The sequence below is a fragment of the Gorilla gorilla genome, chromosome 8 (assembly GCF_029281585.2).
Source record: "Gorilla gorilla gorilla isolate KB3781 chromosome 8, NHGRI_mGorGor1-v2.1_pri, whole genome shotgun sequence".
Taxonomy (NCBI): Eukaryota; Metazoa; Chordata; class Mammalia; order Primates; family Hominidae; genus Gorilla; species Gorilla gorilla.
Genome location: NC_073232.2, coordinates 100,057,924 through 100,075,880, shown reverse-complemented (window position 1 = coordinate 100,075,880; position 17,957 = coordinate 100,057,924). Strand labels below are relative to the sequence as shown.

Here is a 17,957-nt window from a genome sequence, read left to right as displayed (position 1 = left end):
TTCACTCTGATAAATTTATTAAAATAAGAACAAGCATCAGTTGTACATAGAAATAATCATTTGCACTAAGCATGGTACTAGAGCAGAAGAGCAGTTTTAAATGTATTTTTTAAATCACAAAATATATCGGTTAAGGCACTATAATCCTGTCTCATGTTTTCAATAAATATGCTGGTTTTTTTTTTAAAGGCAGTAGTGAGTAACCGATTACATGAGTATAGGCACTATACTATTAAAGACAAACTGCTGTGGCCATTGTGTGTAATTTATTCTCAAAAGAACCTTTGTTAGTTAAGATTAGTGTTTTTTAAAAATGAGAATATGAAAATTGTCACAGTTTTCTCTTTCCAATTTAGGTCTCTTCCAGAGAGACCTATATATTAAAAGGTGCTGTTTCTTCACATATTCCTTGGCAACAATGAATTATGCATAAAGTAAAAACATTGCCTCTCAGGAAGTAAAGCTATCAGAAGATGTCTCAGAACAGCTTGAAATCTTTGGAATAGCTTTTTTTTTTTTTTTCAACTGCAATAAAATCAGTGCAGTTCAGAAAACTCGACCTTTCAGTATCCGAGAAGGCAGCTTTGTAAGCACTTTCTGTTCAAGGAATTTTGTTAAGCAGCTGAGGGGAATCTGACCCAGCTCCTGTGTTGTCTGGTGTAGACAGGGCACCAGACTGGGAGTCAAGTGGCCTGGGTGCTTCTTCACTGCCACCAGCACTTCCTAATAATGGCAAATTTACATTTTGTTATGGTGCTCACAGCTTACAAAGCACATACATGTGCATCATCACCGTTTGTTCACCTGTAAGATGAAAGGGTTGGATTCTTTGTTTTCTGTGGTCTTTTCCAGTTCTAGTGCCTTGCTAGTCTGATAGTGTGAATTATTTTTTATTACAGCTGGCGCTGCTGCTGCATCAGGGCCATCCTTTCTGCAAGACACAATGACCACAGCAAAGAGCGGGAAAGATAACTTTCCACGACATCGCCACATTGTTTGACGTCCTTTCATCAAATCACTGTATGCTATTAAAAGTCACCGTGTAACTGGAGTTACATTATTCACAGAGGCCATTAAGACTTCTCTTCTTATTAGACAATATAACTTTTGTGACAGAAATAGGCTGCACAGATCTCTAAGATAAAATTCATGTTATTGCACATTTTGTTTCTCCAGTCAGGTCTTCAACACGTAAGATATGATTACAACATTAAGGCTTTGTACAGCATGAGGTAAAATATCAGGAAGAATCTTGATGTGAGCCACACCTCTTTTAGAGTGAGAAAAAAAATTTTTTTTTTTTTTTGTCAATTGTACAGAAGAGGACACTTAATCTGATATATTTTACAACTGATAAATGACATTGGAAGAGTACAGGTTGTCAAGACATGCTGGAAAATATATTCGCTTTTCAGCAAGTAAGTAGACACATGGTCAAACAAAGCCTTAAGAAATCTGGGACCTGCCTGCTCAGGTGCAGTAGAAAATACATAGAGCTAATTTTATTATGAAATGTATAAGAATATTGCTTTTACCTGCTAAGATTTGGTCTTCAGTTTGAATTTGTATGTATATGTGTGTGTGTGTATATATATATATATATTTTTTTTAAATTATAGACACAACTTTTACTTCATTATAAAAGATTAAAATGCATCATTGAGAAGCAATTTAATACAAAGCATCTAATCATAAAAATAGAAAAGGTAATCAAAGAGCACTTCAGAAAGAAACTCTGGAGCCAAAGGCATTAGTTCTTCTCCAGGGACCTGTAATAATCTGTCAGGACCTTCCATGCTTTGGGGGCCATGAAGCCATCTGGGGGATTCTCTCCTTCCCGGGCGAGCTTCCTCATTCGAGTTCCTGAGATGAAGTCAAACTCATTGTGCCTGTTACAGGGTGGCAACAAAGAACTCAGTGTAGGTAAATGATATCTGCCTTAAGGATTCCTGGAGTAGGTTATGGTTTTTGAGACCCATGTTCCTTCTGTAAAATGCTGCATCTTCAAAAGTGGGCAGTCCTCTAAATCTTCAGGAACTTGCAGAAGAGAAGGGAAATAATGGCAGCTATCCATTTAGTATTTACCATGCGCCTATACTGTTCCTGGGAAGTGTCTTGAGCCCAGAGTCTGTCTTCTGTTTCTCTGCCTACTTCTGTGAACCCTCAGCATGGGGAGCAAGTGCGCCATAAATATTCATTGCAATCTCTTTCTATGTTGCTTCCTTTCACTTAGTGTGCCAGGCACTCCGTGCATGCTCAAGAATGCATGTTGAAAGAGAAATATTTATGGACCATCTACTATATGCAGAAGACTGTAGTACAATTTTAGGGGACATAAAATTTATAAGACCACGTCTTGACTCTCAAGGGACTCAGTCCACTTAGGAGCATGTGGCAATGCACTGGAGAGTTTTCCAAAGGGCCCAAATTCTGCCTCATCATTTCTATTATACAGATGTTGATAAAAGAATTTTCCTCTGAAAACCTACCTTGCTGGATCATAGAAGTCCATGGCTTTTTTGGCTTTGTTGTAGGCAGCCACTCGGAATGGAATGATTTCCACAGAGGTGAGGCCAGGGGCCATGCTCAAGACCTTGCCCCCATGAGTGGGTTCATACAGATCCTTCTTGGTTTCAGGATGGGGCATTCCTGCAGGGTCCCTCCCCACAATGTAGAAATTGGCACCCGCAATCATCCGGGACCTGCAGTGCCACTGGACCTAGAAAATGTCCATAAGGGACATGCTGGTCATTGTGGGTCAAATCTGTAGGTCATGGTTTATGGAGACACCTTTATTCTGCTTTAAAAGTAATTCAGCAATGTGAGTCAACTAAGAATTGCAAGAAAATCACTGAGGTTCTAAGACTCCATGCACTCTTCATGCTTTGTTATATTAGGTAGGATAGGAGCTCTAAAGATAGGATTCCTCCCTCATAACTCAAGGTTGTATTTCCTCATCTCTTCTCCAAACAGGCTAGCCGGACAAGAACACTCAAATCTTACTATTCTACAGAACTATGTGGATTTTACTTTCCAGTGCCTCCCTATTCACAATAAATTGCAGTTTAAAGGAAATTACAAACTCCAGTATCTCATTATCTGACTGCCATTAATGAGCTAATTACCTTTCACATGCAAATGCTGATTTCAGTTCAACATAACACTTGCCCTCTTTAAAGCTCAGATAGCAATACAAAGGATGGAAAGGAGAGCTAGGGGCCTGGAACTTTTATCTGATTGAAGAGAATTAATTCATTAAACTCAGTTTGGGGCATTCCAAAGGGTTGAGACCCTTTCTATTCATCATACTTGCAGCCAGCTCGTTCAAATCCACTACACTGGTGGTGCAGTGGGACAAAGAAAATCTCTGTTTGATAAGCTCACTGTGTTATGATAAAAGGGTGACATTTATCTTTTAAAGATATCCTTTCCTAATGAAGCTCACAGGGCATGGAGAGTAACTGGAACTTCTGAAATTGAATATTAGGTTACATACAACTTGCCCTATAACCCAGTTAAGTTTCATTAGCCACCTCATTCACTTGCCAACTTCCATATTCTCAAAGGCAATGTATAATAGGTTTGATTTGATGTTTCTAGCATCTTTCTTTTTTTTTTTTTTGAGACGAAGTCTCGCTCTGTTGCCCAGGCTGGAGTGCAGTGGCATGATCTCGGCTCACTGCAACCTCCACCTCCCAGGTTCAAGCGATTCTCCTGCCTCAGCTTCCCGAGTAGCTGGGATTACAGGGGCATGCCACCATGCCCGGCTAATTTTTGTATTTTTAGTAGAGACAGGGTTTCATCATGTTGGTCAGGTGGCCTCGAACTCCTGACCTTGTGATCTGCCCACCTCGGCCTCCCAAAGTGCTGGGATTACAGGTGACAGCCACTGCGCCTGGCCTTCTAGCACTTTTCAAATACTAAGTGGAAACATAATTAAGCTGGATAAAGAAGAGACACCAGAACATTCCAGAATCTGCTCATGAGGAAGCAGAAAGGATCCCAGAGACTCATTTACTCTTCTATGTAAAGTCTGAGTCTGAATTCCTGAGTCTCAAAGCCCAGCTCTGGGAATTGCTCACCTCTGTGGGGCCAGCATATAACATGGGAGACGGAAAGATGGCAACAATGGTTGACTTGGGATCCAGGACCCCTTCCTCGAGCACAGCCGCGTGCTGCTTCATTCGCCAGTCTAGAGGCACATCGTCATCCTTGGTCCAGCCGCCCAGAGGGTGTAGTAGGAGGACCGGGTGCTTGTAGCCCCTCTCTAGGAGCCTGCGGCGAGTGTCCTGCATCAACAGGGCATGGCCATTGTGGACAGGATTGCGCAACTGGAATGCAAACACCGCATCTGGGAGAGGAAAGCAGAAGAAGGAAGGTCACAGAAACACATGGTGTCATTTCTCCACAAGAACAGAAAGGACACAGCTATGTTTATTGTTCTGTGCATTCATTATCCACTGGCTTTTTTTTTTTTTGAAAGAGTCTCACTCTGTTGCCCAGGCTGGAGTGCAGTGAGCAATCTCAGGTCACTGCAACCTCCGCCTCCAGGATTCAAGCGATTCCCCTGCCTCAGCCTCCTGAGTAGCTGGGATTACAGGCGTGTGCCACCACACCTGGCTAATTTTTGTATTTTTAGTAGACTCAGGGTTTCACCATGTTGGCCAGGCTGGTCTCGAACTCCTGACCTCAAGTGATCCGCCTGCCTCAGCCTCCCAAAGTGTTGGGATTACAGGTGTGAGCCACTGCACCCAGCCTATCCACTGGCTTCTGATAATCAGCTGGAGAATACACCTGGGTCTTTAGAGGTGTTAATCCAGCACTAACCAACACCAGATAGCTGAGACAGGGATGAGATGCAGAGGCAGGAAGCTGCTTAGGGAGAGCCTAACTCAGGAATGAAAGATTTGTTGCCAGGACCTTTCCTGTACACCAAGGTTCAGGCAGGGCCGGTGTTAATTAGTCCTCTTGTACCAGGAAGCCTAGAGGGAGGTGAATAATTGTAACGAATGTTTTCTGGGGCCTGTGCAAGGGGCAACAATCTAAAGATATAAAAAAATTTTGCTTTCGCTTTAAAGAAATCTCCAAAACTACTCCACTTAGTGATGGACTCCTGAGAGCCTTAATTTTTTTTTCCGATAATGAAATAATTTTTATGTCTATAGTATTGAAAATGAATACTTTCAATATTATAACGAAAAACTTGAGAAATACAGAAAAGCCCAAAATAGAATATAAAAATCACCAATCCTATTATTACTTTTTCTCCCTCTTTTTCAAAATGTATACAATAAAGAGTAAAAATCTCTTAGTCCAAACTCCATCCCCAAGAGGTAGCCACTGTAATCTGCAGTTTGGGGCATGTGCTGCCAGAGACTTTTCTGCCACTATACACAGAAGTAGGTTATGGATTTTAGAATTATGATGATATTTTATTTTGTTTTCCAGAACATGATTATGCTCTACATATTGTTCTGCAATTTGCTTTTTCACTTAATAAATACACTTCAGCTATCTCTATCAGTGAATATTTTAAACTGTTGAATAGTGTTCTAATATATGGTTCTAGTATATAGCACAACTTTATAAAACTGTTTCCATATTATAGACATACCAATAGAAGATGTTTTCAGGTTATTTTTAACTATAAAACTGCTGAAGCCAGGCATGATGGTGGCTCATGCCTGTAATCCCAGCACTTTGGGAGGCTGAGGCGGGGAGATTGCTTGAGCCCAGGAGTTCAAAACCAGCCTGGAAAACATAGTGAGACCCATTTCTACAAAAAAATATAAAAATTAGCAGAGTATGATGGCATGTGCCTTGTAGTCCCAGCTACTTGTGAGGTTAAGGCTGGAGAATTACTTGAGCCCAGGAGGTTGAGGCTGCAGTGAGCTATGGTCATGCCACTGCACTCCAGCCTGGGTGACAGGGTGAGTGAGACCTGTCTCAAAAAAAGAAAATGCTGACTCCTGGTATCCTTAATTCTTTAATCAGAGGGTGGTAAGGGAATATTAATAAATGCACTAGGGGCCGGGTGCAGTGGCTCACATCTGTAATCCCAGCACTTTGGGAGGCCAAGGTAGGTGGATCACCTGAGGTCAGGAGTTTGAGACCAGCCTGACCAACATGTTGAAACCCTGTCTCTACTAAAAATACAAAAATTAGCTGGGCGTGGTGGTGGGCACCTGTAATCCGAGCTACTCAGGAGGCTGAGGCAGGAGAATTACTTGAACCTGGGAGGCAGAGGTTGCAGTGAGCTGAGATCGCGCCATTGCATTCCAGCCTGGGTGACAGAACAAGACACCGTCTCAATAAATAAATAAATAAAATGCACTAAGGACAGCTTACATACCAGCATTCATTTCTTTACATTTCTGTTTGAGCTCCAGAGGTGTCAGACGGTATTGGTCCAGCCCATCATTCCATCTTATTTTCTCCAGGACCTGAAGGTCTCCACCAACCAGCCAGTCCCCACTTTCCATCACCATCTAGAAAGAACATTGTTATGATTGCTAATGATTAATTGTGATTTCTATTTTATCTGAAAAGTTTTCTCCTTTTAGACAAATCTCGGGTTACAGTTAAAGAACTGCCTTCAGTTCTTTAGTATTTCTGGCACAGTATTTCTCAAACTTTTTGGTCTCTAGAACCCGTTATGCTCTTAAAAAATTATTGAGTACCCCCCACCATAAGCTTTCATTTTTGTGGGTTATAGCTATCATTACTTTTCATATTAGAAATTTAAACTGAGAACCTTTAAAAATATTTATCAATCCATCTAAAGCTAACATTAATAAACCTATATTGCCTGTTAACATATATAACATTTTTAGTGAAAAATAAGCATTTTCCTCCCCAAATGTAGGGAAGTATGGTATTGTTTTACATATTTGCAATCTTTTTAATATCTGACTTAATAGAAGACAGCTGGATTCTCATATCTATGTCTACATTTAATCTGTAGTAACACATTGTTTTGGCTGAAGTATAAAAAGGAAGTCCAACTATAGGTAGGTAGCTGGAAAAGAGAAGAGGATTTGGATAGCCTTTTAGAGGATTTGGATAGCCTTTTTGCACAATTATGGATATTCTTATTTGATACTACACCAAAACTCAACAAGTGTCAGTTTCTTAAAGGTTTAAGTTGGACTGTGGAATGGGAAGCCATATTAATGCACTTTTCATACTCTGTTACATTAAAAATCCATTGTGCTTTGGATGAATCATTTATCCATGAATGATTTTGCAATATTATATATTGGCCAATTAGAAACTATTAGTTCACTGTGCTTTGGATGAATCATTTACCCATGAATGATTTTGCAATATTGTATATTGGCCAATTAGAAACTATTAGTGCACTGAGTTTGTAAGTCTTCCAAGTGTTGACGTATTTCATTACAGGATTTTTAAACACACATATGTGTTAATATCACTACTAGTCTCATCACACATGTGTTAATATCACTACTAGTCTCATCAAAAAGTTTTCTAAGTACTGGGAATCTGCCAAGCTTATGGTGGTGAATAAAAATTTTCCAAAAATATTTTGCTTGAAACCTTAAGATTTATCATTGGCAATGAATACTCTCAGCTGTTTTCCTTGAATTATCAGGTTCCCTTTGTCCATTTTGAAAAATATCTACCGAATAGTCATATCTGAATAACCATAGTTTATCACTCATGCTTTCAAGTAGACATGGTGATCCATGAAAAAAAATAGTGGCTAGTATTGCTTGTAGCACAAACCACTGTGCAAGTACTTTTCCTTAAGACAACCATTGTACATTGGTATATGTAGCAGAAGTACTTTAATGTGTACTTCCTCTTTTGTAATGGAATACTAAAAAGACGGGGACTCAAGGGCCAAGATTTAATAATCGCTTTTACAGCTTCATCAAGAACACTCTTAGGTGAAGCTAGCATTCCTTTTACTGCAAGTGCATGATGATGAATAGTGCAGTGACTATGGACATAGTTGTCATTGTCTCGAGTCTAAAGTTACGGCAGTTTTAACCACTATTGCTTTTGTACCAGCAATTCAAATGTCAACACAGAGAAAAAGGCAAAGAATGTCTTAGTATTATGAACACAGTTTTGAGCTTGGGGATTCTCTAGAAAGGTCTTGGGGACCCTCAGTTTTGTAAACCATACTTGAGAACTGCTGCTAGTACATTCCTAATACAGTCTGATGTATCTTAGACTATTTCCAGTAAAGACCTAAATTAGAGACCCTGGAGGAAAAATCGGACAACTTGTTTTCTTCCAGTTAATTATTGTTGGGCACAATTTCTATGGAAATTCTCAAAAGAAGCATCCTTCTTCAATTATATCTGATTTTAAAACAAAAGGAAATCTCCAAAGCGCAGCAAAATGTAGCCAAATTCACATCTAAGGCTAAACATAGACTATTAGCTAAAACCCTATTTTTAAAAATAATCTTTGACAAGTGTACCAGGACCACTCAGTGGGGGAAAGGACAGTCTCTTCAACAAATAATGTTGGGAAAACTGGATATCCACATGCAAAGGAATGAAGTTGGACCCTTATCTTACACCACATACAAAATTGAACTCAAAATGAATGAAAGACCTAAAAGTAAGACATAAAACTATTAAACTCTTACAAAAAATATAAGGGAAAAACTTTATGATATTGGAGTTGGAAATGATTTATTAGACATGACATCTAAAACATGGGCAACAAAAGCAAAAAAAATTGCAACTACTTCAAACATATGTGCATCAAAGAACACAACAGTGAAAAAGCAAGCTATAGAAAGAGAAAATATTTGAAAATCATATTTTCTGATAAGAGGTTAATATCCAGAATATATAAAAACTCCTACAACTCAATGACAAAAAAATTAACCCAATTAAGAAATAGGCAAAAGACTTGAATAGACATAACTTGAGATGATCTACAAATGGCCAAAAGCATGTAAGATGCTCAGCATCATTAATTATGAGAAATGCAAATCAAAACCACAATGAGATATCATCTCCCATCCATTAGGATGGCCACTATTAAAAAACAGAAAATGGCTGGGCACAGTGGCTCACGCCTGTAATCCCAGCATGAGCCAAGTTGGGTGGATTGCTTAAGCCCAGAGTTTGAGACCAGCCTGGGCAACATGGTAAAACCCCATCTCTTCATAAAATATAAAAATTAGTCTGGCCTAGTGGTGCACGCCTGTAGTCCCAGCTACTCAGCAGGCTGAGGTGGGAGGATCACCTGAGCCTGGGAAGGTTGAGGCTGCAGTGAGCCATGATTGCGTCACTGCACTTCAGCCTGGGTGACAGACACACACACACACACACACACACACACACACACACACACACACACACACACACAGAAAAGAAAAAAAACAAGTGTTGGTGTTGGCGAGGATGTAGAAAAATAAAAATTGGAACCCTTGTACACTGTTAGTGGGATTGTAAAAGGTGCAACCACTATGGAAAACAGTATGGAGGTTCCTCAGTGAATTAAAAATGGAACTACCATATGATCCAGCAATCCTACTTATGGGTGTATATTCAAAGGAAATGAAAGAGTCTTGAAGAAATATTTGTATCCTCATGTTCATAGCAGCACTATTCAAATAGCCAAGAGGTGGAAGCAACCCAAATGTGCATAGACGGATGAATGGGTAAATAAAACGTGGTATGCACATACAAGGGAAGATCATTCATCCTTTAAAAGGAAGGAAATCCTGTCACATGCTATAACATGGCTGAACCTTGAGGACATTAGGCTAAGTGAAATAAGCCAGTCACAAAAAAGCAAATATTACATGATTCCACTTATACGAGGTATCTAAAGTAGTCGAATTCATAGAAACAGAGAGTGCAATGGTAGTTACCACGGGCTGGAGGAAGGATGGTAGTTACCAGGAGCTGGAGGAAAGAAGAAGAGGGGAGTTGTTTTTGCTTTTGTTTGAGATAGGTCTCACTCTGTCACCAGGCTGGCATGCAATAGCTCACTGCAGCCTCTACCTCCGGGGCTTATGCAGTTCTCCCACCTCAACCTCCCAAGTAGCTGGGACTACAAGCACGCCACCACACCTGGCTAATTTTTAAATTTTTTTTTGTAGAGACAGGTTCTCACTATGATAACCAGATAGGTCTCAACCCCTGGGCTCAAGCAGTCCTCCAACTTCGGCCTTCCAAAGTGTTGGGATTACAAGCGTGAGCCACCATGCCTGACCGCGGGAGTTGTTTAATGGGTATAGAGTTTCCATTTTGCAAGATGACAAAGTTCTGGAGATTTGGTTCACAACAATGTGAATATGCTTAACATTACTGAGTTGCACACTTACAAGAAGGTTAAGATGATAATTTTTATGTTCTGTTTTTTACCCTAATTTTTTTTTTTTTTTTTTTTTAGAGGAACCACCGTTTTTTAACTCACTGAGGATTTCACTGAGGTTAGAAGCAATCACTTTTCTATTCCCAGTCTCAGCTGAAAATGTGACTTCAGGAAAGGGTGGGTGTCAAGAGCACCTGGAGACCTGTAGAAGAACCATCTTCATAGTGTCCCACACGTTAGATGGCCCAACTCTGGCCCCCTTTGGTTGTGTCTATCTCATAAAGGCAAGGAGACCCTTGGTGGGAAGACCCACCCAGAGTCATCACCTACTCTTTTGATCATAATCAGGGTACCCAGAACTCTAGAATTTCCTGCCCAATCAACTCTGAGCTTGCTGCTAGGCCTGGGAGAGCTTCATCTCCCAACCTGTCTTTCCAGGGTGGATCACACACTCAGAGCAGCCCTACTTCTGAGGGCGGGCCAAGCAGGGAGGGTCTGCAGAGGTTGTGGAGAGAGCTCAGCCATGCAGCCTGGGGTGCCCACAAATCAATCCAGAGGACCCACATAGCATAGGAAGAGGCCAAGCATAGAAGGAGAAGGGAGAGTTGGTGAAAGGCCAAAGGCCAACTCTCCACACACTACCATATTCTGATGCAGAACCCAGAAGTCTATATTTGAACCTGGCTTTCCAGTTTGTGATCAAGGCATAGTTGTCAAAGTAGAAGGATCAAACACATTTTATTTAGCAGTTTGTTAGTTATACAAGTAACTTTTAAATATGATGTATGGCTCTCCATTTGTATTCTTGCTCTGGGCCCCACAAATGTTAGGGGTGAGCCAGGGTTGAAGAATGGTCAAACTAATGAAAAAGAAAAACATGGTCGGACATGGTGGCTCACTCCTGTAATCCCAGTACTTTGAGAGGCTGAGGTGGGTGGATCATGAAGTCAGGAGTTCAAGACCAGCCTGGCCAATATGGTGAAACCCTGTCTCTACTAAAAATATAAAAAATAGCCAGGCCTGGTGGCGGGCACCTGTAATCCCAGCTACTCAGGAGGTTGAGGCAGGAGAATCACTTGAACCTGGGAGGTGGAGGTTGCAGTGAGCCGGGGTCTTGCCACTGCACTCCAGCCTGGGCAACAGAGTAAGACTCTGTCTCAAAAAAAAAAAAAAAAAAAAACAACAACAACAAAAAACAAAAAAAGAAAAGAAAAACATGGCAACCTTTGTTTTTTTTCTATAAGTTTAAATATTTTCCATCTGGTATTGAAGTATAATCAATTACAGAGCTGTGTCTCTCCTAGACACTGACACAAATACTTACAGCCAATCTCATTCCTCAGTCAAACATGTAATGGTTTTACAATCCTTCCCCTAATCAAACCCCAAGTACCTTTCACCACTTTCCAAACACAACTTGGTTACCTGAAATGTTAGCAGAGAAGAGGGAGGCAAGAGTGAGTGAGAGAAAGCTGATTTGAAACACCTAGTAGGAAGACACGAAGATAGTGATGGTGGACCTGGTTCACAGTCCCCATTATGGCCAGATATTGGGGTTTACCATGACCTGCATTCCAGAGAGGTTCAGAGAGTGGGGGATTGGGATAGAGCAGTGGCTCTAAACAGAGGCTGATTTAGTCACTCCTGGTGACATTTGACAATATCTGAAGATAATTTTGACTGTGATGACTGAAGTGCTATTGGCATCTGGTGAACAGAGGCTAGGGATGCTACTAAACATCCTACATTGCACAGAACTGCCCTCTCAGTGAAGAATTATCTAGTCCAAAATGTCAACAGTGCTGAGGCTGAGAAACCCTGGGGTAGACAGAAGGCAATTATGCAAGGTTTTTGGTTGTGTTTTCATGGCCTCTTTTCTAAACTCTGTGCTCAGTCAGATAATTCAACAAGAATATTTTCAAATATCCATACCTATACATCTACTTTCTCCTCATTGCTTAGAGTTGGACACAGCACAATTTTGAGAATTGACCTCCAAACCCCTGAGGATGCAGTAATTTATTCTGGACACTAGGGGTCCACCGTATATTGCTCTATCTATTGGTGAAGGGCGCATCAAACCAAATTCATCCACCATCCAGCCTAAAAACCTGTCTGTCTGAAGAGAAATGTTAAAATTATGTGTTTGGCATTTCTGGGATGGGGAGGGACAAGGGGCATCTCTATCCCTAAGGTGGTCCAATTATCTCCAGAACTGTGTCCAGCTGTCAGGAAGGGAGATCCAGAGGCTCTGCTTAATTTCCCAAGGCTTTGTGGCCTAGAAGTCCCCACCCCCTTCCAAGCTTCCTGCCAAAGACAGCAGGGGGGGCACAGCTAGAGGATTTGCAGAACTAGATGCGCCAAAAGGAATGAGGAGCAGGCTTCAGGAGCCCAGTGAAGTAGCAAATAGGGAATTGGGCTCAAAATTACACACAAGAATGCATAAAGGAGAGGATAAGCTCAACCACTAGCGTAAAGACTAAGAAAGCTATGACAAATAGGCTCAAAGAGGCCAAGGAGAGGAAGACTCAAAAGAAACAATCTGGAGATGAGGGAATGCACTAATTGGAAAGGGAGGAGCAGCTGAGGTTGGGAAGGTGAAAAAGAATGCAAAAAGGGAGCAGAGAGAAGGGAAAGAAACCAGAAAGAAGGAAGGAAATGGTGGATTCAGCAAGATAAGGTCATGATGAAAGGGTGCAGAGAACAGAATCAAAGAGAAGAAAAACTAATGCCTACAAGAGGAGAATATATACATATATATATATATGTACACACACATTCATTTCTGTGATATCAGTCATAGTCACAGAATCTGGGGCTTTAAGGAACCTGGAGGTAATGTAGATTTAATGTCCTCATTTTCAGAAGAGAAGGCAGTTTTACAGAGGGGAAGTGGCAGAGTTCAAGTGCACAGAGCTTTCTTACCAAAGCCAAGACCCAAATCTCAGACTCCTGCAAACCAGATTCTTCTCACCACTGCACCCACTGCCTCTCATCAGTGGCCCCCATATTGACATTTCAGCTTCACCTGTCACAGGTATGAAAGGGGCAAGTCCAAATTACTCTGGGAGGACAAAGAAGGGGCACTCAGTTATGCTCATGTGTCATAGGAGTCAGTGCTGACTTCTGAAAGGAGGTAATAAGGTCCGGAGGCAGAGGTGGAAGAAACAGTGTGCCAGGTTGAAGGATGAGTATGTGCAAAAGTCAGAGAGTGCATGATTGAATGACCAGCTCTGGAAGGACTGGACGAGGGAATGTGTTGGCTGGTGGTGGCAAGAGGCTTTGCGGTAAATTGTATCTTAATAAAGGGGTTTCCAAAGAAAAGTTGAATAATTCACTCTAGCTAAAGAGTGGGAGATTAGGGGGGAGTAAGACAAGAGAGAGGAAAGAATTGAAATGTCCTGACCCGAGATGGAATAGAAGAGGAGTGAATGAATCAAGCAATACCTGAAAGCTACATTTGGCAAGACGTGGTGACTGAATGGACAAGGGAAGAAGAGAGAAGCAAGAATGGCATCCAGGTTTTGGTCACAGGCCACCATTTGGATGGTGAAGCTGTCACTAAGATAGGAGACATAGTAGGGGGAACAGGCTTGGGGGGAGGTTAAACGTGTTGAGTTTGAGGTACTTGCAGGATATATGCAGGTGGGGCCCTAAAGAAAATAGCTCCAAACAATTATCTAACTCAATAGTTCACAACCTTCACAGCATATTAGAATCACGGGGAGCTTTAACTACCCACCCCTCCATAATCAGATCTGACTCAAAGCCAATTAAATGAGAATCTGTGAGGATGGGATCCAGTCATGGGTGATTTGTAAAGCTCCTCAGGTGATTCTGTTGATATAACTAACCATATGGTTTTCATTGTGGAGCTAAAGGCTATAAACTCTCATTCCCATCTTTCATTGAGAAGTCATATTCTGTTCTCTTGGTTTGTACAAGAAAATGTAGAGTGCAAAACAGGAGTAATGATTCTTACTTTCCTCACCAAGAGCATTGTGAAAAATAATTACTACTTGACAAATCTCTGGGAGCCATGGACGAAAGGCAACAAAGCCCCAGCAAGCATTAGTTTTACAAGTTTCACCTGCTCCTCCTGATGATTTCATTTGAGCGCATGTCACATGGTTCTATACTTAGTGATGCCAAAGAGAGGGCTGGATGCCTTGAATGGAAGGTCAAGAATGACGTTGGAGATAAGCTCTGTAACAAAGGCGGACCATTTCCTAGTGACTCTATTTTCCTTGCAAGTATCACTCCCAGTGCCACATGGAAATAGAATAAGGCCCAGGATTCCCGCAGAAGTAATTACTTTTGGAAGCTGTGGGGTTCTAAAAACCTGTGTTAAAGTGTTTTTGTGGGTTTCAGAGTGCTAAAAAAGGACACAGCAAAAAGAATTATTTTGCCAATAAAACTTGTGTGTTTGGTACATGCGACAATCTTCAACAATCTTCATCAATCTCTTTCACTTTTGCACAAAATGTCTGCAGGGTGAGTGGCTTTCTCTCTCTGGTTATCCAAGGCTCATTTCTCACCATTAGCTCCCTGGGAATGTTTATCGAGTCCCCCTAATAACCTAAAGGTATAGAATCACTGAAAATATTGTCAAAGACAAAAGTCATGCCACCATTCTCCTTGGCTTCTAAGAAATTCTAAAATTCTGAGTTCCATCTGCCAGCATGCATTGTAAGGCATGACGAAAAAAATACAGGCATACCTGAGAAACATTGCAGGTTCAGTTCCAGACTACTGCAATAAAGTGAATATTGTAATAAACGGAGTCACACAAATTTTTTGGTTTCCCAGTGCATTTTAAAAGTTATGTTTACACTATACCGTAGTCTATGAAGTGTGCAATGGCATTATGTCTTTAAAATGTAATATTATCTAAACTTTTTTTTTTTTTTTTTGAGAAAGGGTCTCACTCCTATAGCCCAGGTTGGAGTGCACTGATACAATCACAGCTCACTGCAGCCTCGACTTCCCAGGCTCAGGTGATCCTCCCACCTCAGCCTCCTGAGTAGCTGGTACTACAGGTGTGCACCACTATGCCCGGCTAATTTTTTGTATTTTTAGCAGGGAGAGGGTTTCGCCAAGTTGCCAAGGCTGATCTCAAACTCCTGGGCTGAAACAATCAGCCTCCCAAAGTGTTGGGATTACAGGGTGAGCCACCGCTCCCAGCCTATCTTAATTTAAAAATACCTGTTTGCTAAAAATGTTAATGATCCTCTGAGCCTTCAGAGAGTTGTAATCATTCTCCTGGTGGAGGGTCTAGTGTTAATAGCTGCTGACAAATCAGGGTGATGGTTGCTAAAGTCTGGGGTGGCTGTGGCAATTTATTAAAATAAGACAACAATGAAGTTTGTCATATCAATTGACTCTTTCTTTCATGAAAGATTTCTCTGTAGCATGACATGCTGTTTGATAGCATTTTACCCATGGTAGAACTTCCTTCAAAATTGGAGTCAATCCTCTCACAGGCTGCCACTGCTTTATCAACTAAGCTTACATAATATTCTAAATACTTTGTTGCCATTTCAAGAGCATCTTCACCAGGAGTAGATTCTATCTCAAAAAAACGATTTATTTGCTCATTCATAGGAAGCAACTCCTCATCCTTTCAAGTTCTGTCGCGAGATTGCAACAATTGTTACTTCTTCAGGCTCCACTTCTAATTCTAGTTCTCTTGCTATTTCCACCACATCTGCAGTTACTTCCTCTACTGAAGTCTTGAACCCCTCAAAGTCATCCATGAAGGATGAAATCAACTTCTTCCAAACTCCCATTAGTGTTGATAGTTTAACCTCTTCCCACGAATTGCAAATGTTCTTAATGGCATCCAGAATGGTGAATCCCTTCCAGAAGGTTTTCAGTTTACTTTGCCCACATTCATCTGAGGAATCACCATCTAGAGCAGCTATACCCTTACAAAATATATTTCTTAAACAATAAGACCTGAAAGTTGAAATTACTCTTTGATCCGTGGGCTGCAGAATGGATGGTGTTATGCATGAAAACAAATTAATCTCCTTATACATCTTCCTCAGAGTTCTTGGGTAACTAGGTGCACTGTCAATTAGCAGTGATATTTTGAAATGAATCTTTTTTTGAGCAGTCGGTCTCAATAGTGGGCTTAAAATATTCAGTAAACCACGCTGTAAACAGATGTGCTATCATCCAGGCTTTGTTTTCCCATTTATAGAGCACAGTAAGAGTAAATTCAGCATAATCCTTAAGGACCCTAGGATTTTCAGAATGGCCAATGAGCACTGGCTTCAACTTCAAGTCACCAGCTATACTAGCTCCTAACAGGAGAGTTAGCCTGTCCTTTGAAGCTTTGAAGCCACGCATTGACTTCTCTAGCTCTGAAAATCCTAGGTGGCATCTTCTTCCAATAGAAGGCTGTTTCTTCTACAATGAAAATCTGTTGTTAGTGTAGTCACCTACATCAATGATCTTAGCTAGATCTTCTGGGTAACTTGCTGCAGCTCCTACATCAGCACTTGCTGCATCACCTTGTACTTGTATGTTATGGAGATGGCTTTTTTCCTTAAACCCCTTGAACCAACCTCTGCTAGCTTCCAACTTTTCTTCTGCAGCTTCCTCACCTCTCTCAACCTTCATAGAATTGAAGGGAGTTAGGGCTTTGCTCTGAATTAGGTGTTTTGGCTTAAGGGAATGTTGTAGCTGGTTGGACAAGACCACTCAAACCTTCTCCATATCTGTTAAGAAAACCAAAATATTTTACCCCAAAATATATTTCTTTGACATAGTTCAAGATGGCTATTCAAAAGGGCTGGAAAATACAAAAATAGCTAAAAATCTGCCTTTTGTGAGGTACATTTGCATTTGAAGAGAAAATCTACATTGATACAGCCAGGCTTTCTCTAAGGGCCTTCCGTTGCTGGATCTAGGAAACATTAACTGAGACTTTGACACATTTAAAGGTCTGAAAGAAACATTTACCTCTAAAATTCCATTTCATCTATGTAACAAGACCATCTTTGCTACCCAGGCCTTCTCTTCCCTCCCTCCCATAACCTGTCTTACCAGCAAAACCTGATTTACTGCCATAACCTGGTTTTGGCCATCCTCTGAGCCCTCGTTTTTTCTATAATCTCAGGATGGTATATAAGCTTCTCTACCCCATCGGGGTAAGGAGTAATCACTCTGTGATTTTCCCCCTGTGTGCACTAATAAATCTGGATGCCTTTTCTCATTAATCTGCCTTTTGTCAGTTGCCTTTTCAGCAAAACTTCAGGGGGCAAAGGGGAAGTCTTCCCTTGACCCCTACATTGGCAATAAGGCTGCTTTGTTTTCTTATCATTTGTTAGCTCACTGTGTGTAATTTCCTCCAAGAACTTTTCCTTTGCATTTACAACTTGGCTAACTGGCCCAGGAGGCCTAATTCAAATTTCTTTTTCTTATTTTTTTTGAGACGGAGTATCGCTCTTGTTGCAGGCTGGAGTGCAATGGCGCTACCTCGGCTCAATGCAACCTCCACTTCCTGGGTTCAAGCGATTCTCCTGCCTCAAGCTCCCAAGTAGCTGGGATTACAGGCATGCACCACCATGCCCGGCTAATTTTGTATTTTTAGTAGAGATGGGGTTTCTCCATGTTGGTCAGGCTGGTCTCGGACTCCT

General features: G+C 41.1%; 1 protein-coding gene across 1 annotated transcript in view; it reads right to left on the bottom strand.

The window, feature by feature from the left end:
• PAPSS2 (3'-phosphoadenosine 5'-phosphosulfate synthase 2) overlaps positions 1–17,957 on the bottom strand; it is an 88,148-nt gene continuing 70,191 nt past the window's right edge. The window contains exons 9-12 of the mRNA XM_004049734.5: positions 6,353–6,488; positions 4,083–4,351; positions 2,490–2,719; positions 1–1,889 (exon numbers count right to left, since the gene is read on the bottom strand). Coding sequence (XP_004049782.1) covers positions 1,751–1,889; positions 2,490–2,719; positions 4,083–4,351; positions 6,353–6,488 — 774 coding nt within the window. The 3' untranslated portion in view covers positions 1–1,750. The remainder of the gene's footprint in view (positions 1,890–2,489; positions 2,720–4,082; positions 4,352–6,352; positions 6,489–17,957) is intronic.